The sequence below is a fragment of the Sciurus carolinensis genome, chromosome 1 (genome assembly GCF_902686445.1).
Source record: "Sciurus carolinensis chromosome 1, mSciCar1.2, whole genome shotgun sequence".
NCBI classification, from domain to species: domain Eukaryota; kingdom Metazoa; phylum Chordata; class Mammalia; order Rodentia; family Sciuridae; genus Sciurus; species Sciurus carolinensis.
The window spans coordinates 1,614,984-1,625,068 of NC_062213.1; the positions used below are offsets into that span (position 1 = coordinate 1,614,984).

General features: G+C 55.4%; 1 protein-coding gene across 2 annotated transcripts; it reads right to left on the minus strand.

Annotated features, from left to right (window-relative positions):
* Positions 1-2,116: 2,116 nt before the first annotated feature.
* On the minus strand, positions 2,117-6,488 carry Gsdmd (gasdermin D). Of its 2 annotated transcripts, none has more exons than XM_047560584.1 (11): positions 6,272-6,488; positions 5,279-5,499; positions 4,881-5,073; positions 4,289-4,457; positions 3,948-4,056; positions 3,649-3,702; positions 3,292-3,390; positions 2,996-3,168; positions 2,778-2,922; positions 2,608-2,681; positions 2,117-2,481 (listed from the first exon to the last, which is right to left on the minus strand). In XM_047560584.1, exons 2-11 carry the CDS (start codon positions 5,493-5,495, stop codon positions 2,239-2,241), a joined length of 1,476 nt encoding a protein of 491 aa, XP_047416540.1. In that variant the 5' UTR covers positions 5,496-5,499; positions 6,272-6,488; the 3' UTR covers positions 2,117-2,238. The 2 variants fall into 2 exon arrangements, with proteins under 2 accessions (XP_047416540.1, XP_047416541.1); XM_047560585.1 differs by having other exon boundaries at positions 6,229-6,488.
* Between the last annotated feature and the right edge of the window lie 3,597 nt (positions 6,489-10,085).

The following is a 10,085-nucleotide window of genomic DNA, read 5'->3' on the forward strand; positions in this document are numbered from 1 at the left end:
GGAGCTGACCCCAGGATGAGCATGTGATACCCACTCTCCCTCCAAGTACAGGCTTATCTGCACCCCAGAGAACAGACGGAGTGTCCAGGGCAAACCCTGTGATACTGCAGAGCCCACTCTTGGAGGGGGACTCCGGTGGGAGGAGCTGCGATGAGCAGAGAGCACCCACCACCCCACCTCTGGTACTTGGAGAGCCCATACCCCTTTGAGGCTGCTTGGGGCTAGGCTGTCTTGCCCATGCATCTGTCTGTTATGGACAGGTGTCAACCTTGCGTGCCTGGGCCCAGGCCCAGTAGCTGGCAACCATGCTGTGCTCCCTGCTGCGGCGAGGTTCAAGTGAAGCCTCTGGGACAGGGACTCTGCCCCGGGACTCTTGCAGTTCCAGGGAAGCTGCAGGTGGCCAGGTAGCTGGGCCCCTCTGTGGGGATGCCTCAGCTCCAGCCCCAGGGGCCTCATCCCCTTCACCCACAGAAAGTCCACTCATGGTTAGTCTTCCCACAGGGAACAGCTGCACCCTGACACACGTACGCCCTTTCCAAATGAGGCCCTGCCATAGGCTAGCCAGGCTTCTGTTTGTTTGTTTCATAAGTACTGGAGATTGAACTGAGGGGTACTTAAACACTAAGTCACAGGCCCAGTTACTTAGGGCCTCATTAAGTTGCTGAGGCTGGCCTGGAACTTTCTTTTTTAAAAAAATATTCTTTTAGTTGTCAGTGGACCTTCACTTTGTTTCTGTGTGGTGCTGAGACTCGAACCCAGTGCCTCAACCCGTGCTAGGCAATTACTCTACCACTGAGCCACAACCCCAGCCCCTAGCCTGGGCCTTTCAATCCTGTCTCAGCCTCAAGTTGCTGGGATTACAGGCCTGTGCCACTGTGCCTGGCTGGCTAGCCAGTCTTACTCTAGTGTTCAAATACTCTCACGTGGGCCTTGTTGCTGGGGACACAGGTCCCATACCCAAAGGCCAACTGTTCTCCAAATGGGGCTTGGGTAGGTGGCAGGACCTGCCTGCCACCTGGTTCAGGGTCTCGGGGCCCCAGAAGCAGTGCTGCAATGCCTGCTTATTCAGTGCTTTCTAAGGCCTGGGATGTTCCCATCCAATTCACTCGGGTTTTGCTTTCAAGTTCCCCCAAACAGGGTTTCCAAAGGGGGACTGTGGGCCCAAGAGTAACTGAGCTGCTTTGCCGTGTGGAGGCTGACTTTTAGGTTTCTGTAACCTAGGTATGAGACATTAGAGGTGCTCTGGAGAGCACACACCAGTGGGCTCTGGGTTTTCTTGGGTGTTTAATGTCCTAACCGTAGCGGAACCTATTCTTTCCTCCTTAGCAAGACGTGCAAGTGCACGTCAATATGCGTGCCAGGACACAGCGGGTGCTGCAGTCTCCTCTTCTCCCACCAAGGTGAGGGAGCCTGGGCTGTGCAAGTGGACTGTGGACCCACCAAATAAAGACACTTCGCCTGGCATCTAAGCTCCCAGGCGCAACCCTAATGCCCTGGCCACATCAGTCACACACATCTCACTGTAGATATGGAGCCTGTGGGCTGCTGAGCCTGTGCAAAGAATGGACTGCCTGCGCTCTGAGACCTGTTGAATTCCTAGGGATCTGAATGTGGGGACAAGGAGGCCTCCAATCTCCAGAGATTCCTACCTACAAGCAAAGATGTTCCTGCAGGACAGGTCACCCCTTACTTCTCCAGGAACCTCCTGTGGTCCCTTGAGTTCTGGGTTTCTTGGCCTTTAACCACAGCTGCATCCCTACAGCCCAGCCTGTGGGCTGAGAAGGGGCCTGCTCCTGTCAGCCATGTGCCCCAAGTACCCTAAAGCAAGGGAGCAGTTCCCTGTGCCTCTGGAACAGACCCATCCTGGTGGAACTGACTCCCCCAAACTGCTCTGCTTGCCTTTCACAGGCAACCAAGCATGCAGGGAAGGCTGGGGATGTGACCACGTCCAAACACAGGATGGGCCCCCTTGCAGGAGCAAGACCATGGGGGATACTTGCTTCTGGCCCAGATGTGTCTCCTGGTCCTGTGTGGGCACAGTCCCCACCCCGACCTATCCTTTTGAGGACTCAGAGACTCTCAAAACAGAACTGTTCCCATTCTTTCCTTTGAGCATCACATTTATTGAGTTTTCCTAATTCCTGGGCCTTGGAGTGGCCCTGTAGTTAAATTGGGCTTTCAGCCTTCCAAGGGCAGGCAGAGGGTGGTGCCTGGTGGGAGAGCTGCGCGGCGAGCAGGTTAGCAGGGCTCCCGACTTAGCCCTGCCAGCAGCGCCAGGGAGGCATAGAGTGCACACGTGGGGCCCTGGGCCTGAGGCTCCCAGCGCACGTGGGGGGTGCCCGCCTGCAGCACCAGGCCACACTCCTCCAGCAAGGTCCACCCTGGAGCCTCCTCGCCCCAGCCACTCCCAAGGAGCCCAGGGGGCAAGGACACGGCACTCCGCTCCTGCCAGGGAGTGCTCTGCTGCAAGAGGTGCTCCACCTGTGGGTCAGGGTAGAGGTCATGGGTGGAGACTCGGTCCCGAGTCCCTGGCCCGCGGTGCCTGTCCATACCACCCTTGCACATACACCCAGGGTCCATTCCAGCCTCCACGCTCCGCCCTCTCACCAGCTTTAGCGGCCCCAGCAGGGGCCCCGTCTCCAGCAAATCAGCCAGCAGCTCACGCTGGGTTTCACTCAGCACTGGGGAGAAACCTGGTCTGAGACGGGGTTCTGGAAGGCCTAGTGGGGAACCCAGTCCTTCCCTTCTGTTCCAAACCTACCCCCAGGGGCTCTGACCTGTCAGTGCCCCCAGCAAGTAGAAGACAGGGGCGGCGAGTTCTGGCACTGGCATTCTGGAGGGCAGTACCAGGCACTCGAGGACAGCGCCTGCTGGACCGTCCAGGGGTTCCACCCGCCCGCCGCAGCACAGGCCCTGCTCCAGCTGGGGCACACACAGGGTGGGTGAGCCTGGGCTGGCTGGGCAGACCTGTCCATCCCCACACATCCCTACTTACTGAGGACTCTAAAGCTTGCAGGGCCAGCGGGTCCCGCAGGACCCTCCCCAGGTCCCCCAGGAGCTGCTGCCTCAGGTGCTTCTCCAGGTGCTGCAGCTCCTCAGAGCCCGCCTGCACCTCTGCTTGCAGGCCCTGGAAGTCTTCAGTGACAACCCGATCTTCAGGTGGCCCATCTGTGGGGACAGAGAGCTGGCACTGCCTGGTGCTGAGTCCTTCCTGGAGAGCCCTGGCAAGGAAGAGCCAAGGGGCAGAAGGAGAGCCCACAGGGGTCCCAGAGGTGTCAAAAAGGCACAAACCTGATAGGAGCTTGAGGTGGCCATGGAGGGACCCTAACATGGAGCTGAGGCTGAAGGCGGGTCGCAGTGAGTTGCCTGCATCTCTGGGAGGCTTGTTGCCTGGGTACAGGTGAGGGCGGGCAGGGCTGCTGAGTGCCAGGAGCGGGCCTGAGCAGAGAGGCCGTCCTCTCAGGCCCATCCCCCACACTGGCAGCCCAGAGTAGGTGTGAGGCCGCAGAGGCCCACGCGCGGTCACCGCTCGTGTGTGCGTGCGGGGAGTGCACCCTCAGGAGGCTGTCCCGCCACGTGTGCTCTGAACACTGGAGAAGGCCTTTATGGCAAAGGAAGTGCTTCTCCCTTTGGACAGGCAGGGCTCACCTGTGGGGGGCTGTGGGAAGGTCCTCTTCTTCTCATCAGGGAAGAACAGTATATCTGGCAACGGGTGGGAACAGGGAGAGGCAGGTCACCAGCCTCCCCTCCTGCACAGGGCCCCCTCCCACGTGAGGCCTTGCCTCAATCTCCCACAAACCAGAGCCCTGGATTCAACCATGGGACCTGGGAGGCTGAGCAGCCAGATGCCTGTGGCAGCCCCTAACCGGTCGGTGGCCCTCCCCAGGCCGCCTCCCACCTCTCTGCCCTGGAGTCTGGGCCCCAGAGGCATCCCCAGCTCCACTCACCCCAGTCAGAGCCAGAGCCAATGATGAGCTGGGCCACTCGAAAGGCAAGGATGCTGCCTGCAGGGATGGTGACCATGTTCTTCCGGCTCAGATGGCCCTGGCCCTCACCCTGGGGGATGGGTAGGATACAGGTAGGATATAGGCTCAGGACTGGGCCCTGGCTGTGGGGACGTGGGGCATGGCATGGGCTGGGTGTTGGTGGTGGCCAGCCCAGGCTTTGGGAAGCCCTGGTTGAAGTGCAGTGCTGTGAGCTACTCCTGTAGGGGTCTTGGCAGAGCCCAGCGCTGCTGCCACCCAGGCACCCATGTCAGGCCAAGGTGGGGACAGGGCTGGCCACACACCTGAAAGCACATGCCTCCAGGCAGTGCAAACTGGCCTGAGCCCTCCTGCTTGTGGGTCCGGGTGACCTTCACCTCTTCCTGGGTCTGTAGCACCTCCGTCACCACATACACGTTGTCCCTGCGACTCCTCAACTGCTGTAGGATTTTGTGTTCGGGCTGCCGCAGGCGCCTGCAGGAAGCTCACTGGGGTGTGCCCACCACAGACTGGCTTCCTGCCCCACTGCCCCACTAGGTGGGTGTGAAGAGGAGGGGTGAGGTCCAACAGAGAAGGGTGGACACATGTGACCCTGGGGCACCCTCCATTTTCTATTCTCCTCTACTCTGAGCCTGCAGCTCAGTTTGGTCTCCAGGCCCCTGCCTGGACTCCATGGCCTTCATGATACAGTCCTCATAACTGAGGCCCAGGTGACCCTACAACCTCCTTCCTTGGAAGCCCACCATTGGCCACAGTGCTCCCTTGTCTCCTAGACACCCCTTGTTCTGTGTGGGCACACAGACAGGCCTTGGGACTCTCCTGATGTCCATGACCCAGCGACCGCCCTAGGAGCGTGGCTGCACAGGGTCAGAGGACCCTCAGCCTTCCAGAGCTCACCTCTCCTGGTGCATGGTCTCCCAAGTGTTTGGGTCCACACGCAGTGTGCACACGTTCATGGAGGCACTGGAGCTGCCAGACACGGCAGCTCCACCTGAGATCTTCCCTTGTCCCAGGGCTGCCAACTCCACACTGCCCTGCAGCTGGCCATCCACAGCGTCATAGAAGTGGAAAGGGCCACCACGCTCCAACTCTGAAGCAAGACCAGACCTGAGCATGGGGCCTGTCCCACCAGCTACTACTGCCCTGTCCCACCCCCAGGAAGTGGAACCTTTGAAGAGGCCATCCCTTTGCAAACAGGGCCAGAGGCCCAGAGCTAGTGGAACCTGGCAGATGGCAGGTATGGCCAGGCTACTCCTATCCCAGTGGGGATTCTGTCTCAGCACCAGGTGGGGTACCTGGTTCTGGGGCATCAGGCTCTAGAATGTCCTTGATTGACAGGTTGACACAGGTATAACGGGGTCTCCAGAACCAGGAGCTTGGGGGTTTCCTGCTCAGCAGTCGGTAGGGCTGGAAGCTGGTAGAGCTCCGAAGGCTGTCCACTGGGATGAGCTCCCTGCTGTGATCCAGCTCCCGGACCACGCTCCGGACCAGCCCCTCAAAGGCTGATGGCATACTCCTGAGGAGGGCATTGGGCCAGTTGGAGCTTGGATGCCTCCAGCACCTGGGACCTCAGTCCCTCCAGAACCACCTGCCCAGCTAGTCCTGAGACATCTTGGCTGGTAGAAAGTCCCTGCCCCTGATCACTTCTCAGCCCAGAGCAAAACAGTGTCCACCTTGTCACCAGCTCGGCTGTCTCTCCAAGGCCATGAGTACACCAGGCAGGACCATCACTCATGACCCTCAGCAGGATTCAGACTGTCCACACCATTGTTCTGTGCCCACTGGGGCTGCCAGTGTTGGGGGCAGCCTTAGGCCACGGTGAGGGCCACAACACCCTATCAACCCAACAAGGTGTAGCGTCCCCACATGGGCAGCACTTCCCTGGCTGAGGAGCTCTGAGGGATGAGGAAGAAACAAGCCCCCACCTCCAGGGCCCTGGGCAGAGGGGTCCATGGCAAGATCAGTCGGTATCCCCAGATCCTGGCTGTGTTCTCTTGGGCCTTCTCCCTGAGCCTCATGTCAAGGGCTGAGACTTCAGGGGTCAGAGAGCAAAACGGAACTGAGCCAGACAAAGGCAGCCTGGTCAGCTGGGAGCCCGGGTCTCAGGACCTGTTGAAGTTAGACTGCGGGCCAGCCCAGGGCCTCAGTGCCTTGACCTCAGAGTCAAGCCCAAACCCAGCCTGCTGGTCTAGAGGTGCCCGGCTTCCGGGAAAGGCCGAATCCCCCACCCGTGCTGGGGCGGCACCTGGAGTTGCGGTCAGGACAGGGGCGTCGCCGGTGCAGCTCACCGTGGCTGCGGGGCCGAGGGGTCCAGGCTCACTGTGCGAAGCGAGGCGGCGCTGCGGGCGGCCGGGGTCTGGAGCTTGCTCAGCCGGCGAGGGAACCGCTAAGGGAGCGCGCTGCGCGGAGCGCCACACCGGGAGCCAAAAGCGAAACTGCGGCCGGTCGACGCAGCGGCGTGCCCAGGGCGCCCTCCCGGAACCTCCCGAGGGCCCGCCCTGCCCGCTCCTCCGCGAGCCCCGCTGGCCGCAGGCTGGGCCGACCTGGGCGTGACCAGGAGCTCCGCCGCGCCCGACTGGTACCGAGAACGCCGTAGAGCTTGGCATTGTTTCTTAAAATGCGGGCCAGTGGCTTGGGAGACTGAGGCAGCAGGATGGTGAGTTCAAAGCCAGCCTCAGCAACTCGGCGAGACCCTCTCTAAAAATATGTATATTTTTAAAAAGGACTGGGAATGTGGCTCAGTGGTCACGCGTCCCTGGGTTCAATCTCCAGTACCAAAATACATAAATACACAAGTAAATTTAAAAAAAAATTAAAAATAGCAAAGGATCTGAAAGGCATTTTTCCAAAGACGTACAACATGTAGAAATTGCCAGCAAGTTCAAGATCATTAGTCGTCAGGGAAATGCAATTCAAAACCATGAGAGGTCACACCACTAGGAAGGCAGGCTGTCACACAAAGTGAAACCCCAGCCCACCTCAGGTGGGAACTGGAAGGGCAGGCAGAGCCCCTTTGGGATAAATCTGGCAGTTCCAGTTCCTCAAACAGGCAGACTTTGAGTTGCCATGTGACCAAGTGATCTCACTCTTTTGGCACATACCCAAAGGAACTGAAAGCAAGCGGTCAGAGATGTGTGCACCAATGTTCATAGCGGCATTATTCACAATAGTCAAAAAGTGTCAGGGGCACATGCTTGTACGCCCATCTACTCGGGAGGCTGAGGCAGGAGGATTCCAAGTTCAAGGCCAGACTCAGCAACTTAGCAAGCTTCAAACAAAACTTTTTAAAAAAGTGCTGGTGGTTTAGCTCAATTGTACTAGCATGTCCATCACTAGTACGGCAAAACTAACAAAAAATAAATAGTGGAGATAACCCAACTGTCCATCAACTGATGCATGATTAAGAAAGACATTGTAGCAGGACAGAGCGGTGCACACTTGCACCCAGAGACCAGGAAGGCTGAGACAGGAGGGTTGCAAATGCAAGGCCAGTGCTAACTTTGCCAAGTTAGCAAGAATCTGTCTCAAAGTGAAAAATAAAAAGGCCGGGGGTGGTGGGGACAGTGGCGATGTAGTTCAGTGGTGCCCCTGGGTTTAATCCTCAATAAAAAAAAGAATATGTTAAGTGAATTTATAGAATGGATTTTTCCCCCCAGTTCTGGGGAGAGAAGACAGGGCCTCAGGCATAAAGGCAAGCACTCTACTTGCCTTGTGGAAAAGACAGACACAAAAGACCACGTAGTGTCCCACGATATCACTTATATGAAATGTCCAGAATAGGCAAATCCACTAGTGGCTTCCAGGTATGTGGGAAGCAGGAATAGGGAGTGACTGCTAAAGGGTATGAGGTTTCTTTCGGGAATGATGAAAATGTTTTAAAATTGATCGTAGTGCTGGACATTGTGGCACACGCTGGTGATCCCAGGGTTTCAGAGGCCGAGGCAGGAGGATCGAAGTTCAAGACCAGCCTTAGCAACTTAGTGGGGCCCTAAGTAACTTAGTGAGACCCTGCTTCAAAATAAAAGAATAAAAAAATCTGGGGACATGGTTCAGTGGTAAAATGCCCCTGGGTTCAATCCCCAGTGTGTGTGTGTGTGTGTGTGTGTGTGTGTGTGTGTCTGAGTGTGTGTGCGTGTGCATAAACTGTATACTTTATTTATTTTTGATTTTTTTGTACTTGTAGATGGACAGCATGCCTTTATTTGTTTTACTTCCATGTGGTGCTGAGGCTCAAACCCAGTACCTCAAGTGAGCTAGGCAAGTATCTGCCACTGAACCCCAGCCCCAGTCCCAGCCCCAAACTGTGTACTTTAAATGGATGGATTGTGTAGTCATGCAAAGTGTCTCAGTAAAGCCGCTTACTCTTTAGGATGTGGAGCCCAATAGCAATACTCAAAGTGGCCGCAGGCTCCTCCGTGCCCCACTGTCTTGGTCACCGTGGGCTGGAGTCGGAGACCTTGGATCTACCCCAGGCACCGCTGTCCTCAGACCTGCTCTCCCAGCTGTCTCTAGGTTGTGGCCTGGGCCATTCTGGACTGAGTCCCAGGCCTGGTGTAGGGCCTTTGAGACTGTCCTTCTCTCCCAGTCCTGGTCACAACAGGGAGAGTGACAGTCAGGTCCCTCCAGTGCTGTCTCCCTGCTCTTTTGGGAACTGTTTTGCTGGCCAGGTGGGTCTAAGGTTTCATCTCAGGACATGCTGCTGGGCAGAACAGGCCTCTTTCCAGGACCAGTAGGCAAGGAGCCCCCCATATGAAGGTCCCTGGGTGGAGCCTGCTCCCTGCTGGGCAGGGGAGGCCAGCATGTATGGGCACTGCCTTGGTGCAGCCGCCACAGCGAAGGCTAGACTGCTGGGCATATGCCGTCCCTGGGAGGCCACAAGTGCTGTGCGCTGCTCCACTGTGCCCTGGCCTAGCAGCTCCTCCTCAGGGGTCCAGGCTCTGGCTTGCGCAGAGGGGCTGGAGAACCGGCTTCTGCTCATCTGCTGGCCCAGGCCCTGAGGCCCAACCTTGAGCCAGGTTGGGGGTGCCCAGGGCGGGAGCACAGTGGCAGCGGGGCCCTGGAACCCCTCTCCCTCCACCACCATATCCCACTTTCAGGCCTTGACTTCAGAGGCACTCTGGGACCTGCCTACGTACCCCCCCTCACTCCGCCTGGCTGAGCTGGTCTGGGACTCACCCTGAAGGGTCTGCCACTCTTTTTTTTTTTTTATTTTACATTTTTAAATTATTTTATTTTAAAATTATAATTGTTATTAGTTATTTGAATTATAATTGTTTTTAAATTATAATTATTCATATTAGTTGTATGAAACAATGATATTCATTGTGACAGTTTCGTACATCATATCCATTCTCCTATTTCCTTCTTTTTCCCTTTTCCCCCTGCTCCTAGTCACCCTCCCCTTCCCTAATATCTCCTTTCTGTTTTCCTGTTATCTTTTCTTTTCCTAGATTCTATATGTTTATTGGATTACATGTGCTTTCGGTAGTAAAATTTTTAAAATGAATTTGTATTTCTGATTTCTTTTTTTGATATTTTTACCAAAAAAATTCTTAGTGCATTGTAGATATATACAATATGTCTACAATATTTGTGACATATTCTTAAGTGCATATAGCATAGTTTTCTTCATTTCAGTCCCCATTACTATCCCCTTCTCTTCCCTCCTCCCTCCCCTTGATTGCTTTTCTCTATTGGTTTTCCTTCTGGGTATTTATTTATTTATTATTATTTTTTAAATTTATTTTATTGTAAACAAATGGGATACATCTTGTTTCTGTGTTTGTACCTGAAGTAGAGACATACCATTTGTGTAATCATACATTTACATAGGGTAATTGTGTTTGATTCATTCTGTTATTTTTTTTCCTCCCCTCCTCTCCCACCCCTCTTTTCCCTCTATACAGTCCCTCCTTCCTCCATTCTTGCCTCCCTCCCCAACCCCGATTATGTTCATCATCCGCTTATCAGTGAGATCATTCATCCTTTGTTTTTTTTTGAGATTGGCTTATCTCACTTAGCATGGTATTCTCCAATTTATCTATTTGCCTACAAATGCCATAATTTTATAATTCTTTATGGCTGAGTAGTATTCCATTATAT

Excerpts from the sequence above, each read along its gene's own strand:
- Gsdmd (XM_047560584.1), bottom strand. The coding sequence starts at position 5,495 with ATGCCATCAGCCTTTGAGGGGCTGGTCCGGAGCGTGGTCCGGGAGCTG. Across the intron at positions 4,057-4,288 it reads CTGGAGGCATGTGCTTTCAG|GGTGAGGGCCAGGGCCATCT; the intron begins GTGTGTGGCCAG and ends CCCATCCCCCAG. Across the intron at positions 2,923-2,995 it reads TGCAAGCTTTAGAGTCCTCA|CTGGAGCAGGGCCTGTGCTG; the intron begins GTAAGTAGGGAT and ends TGTGTGCCCCAG.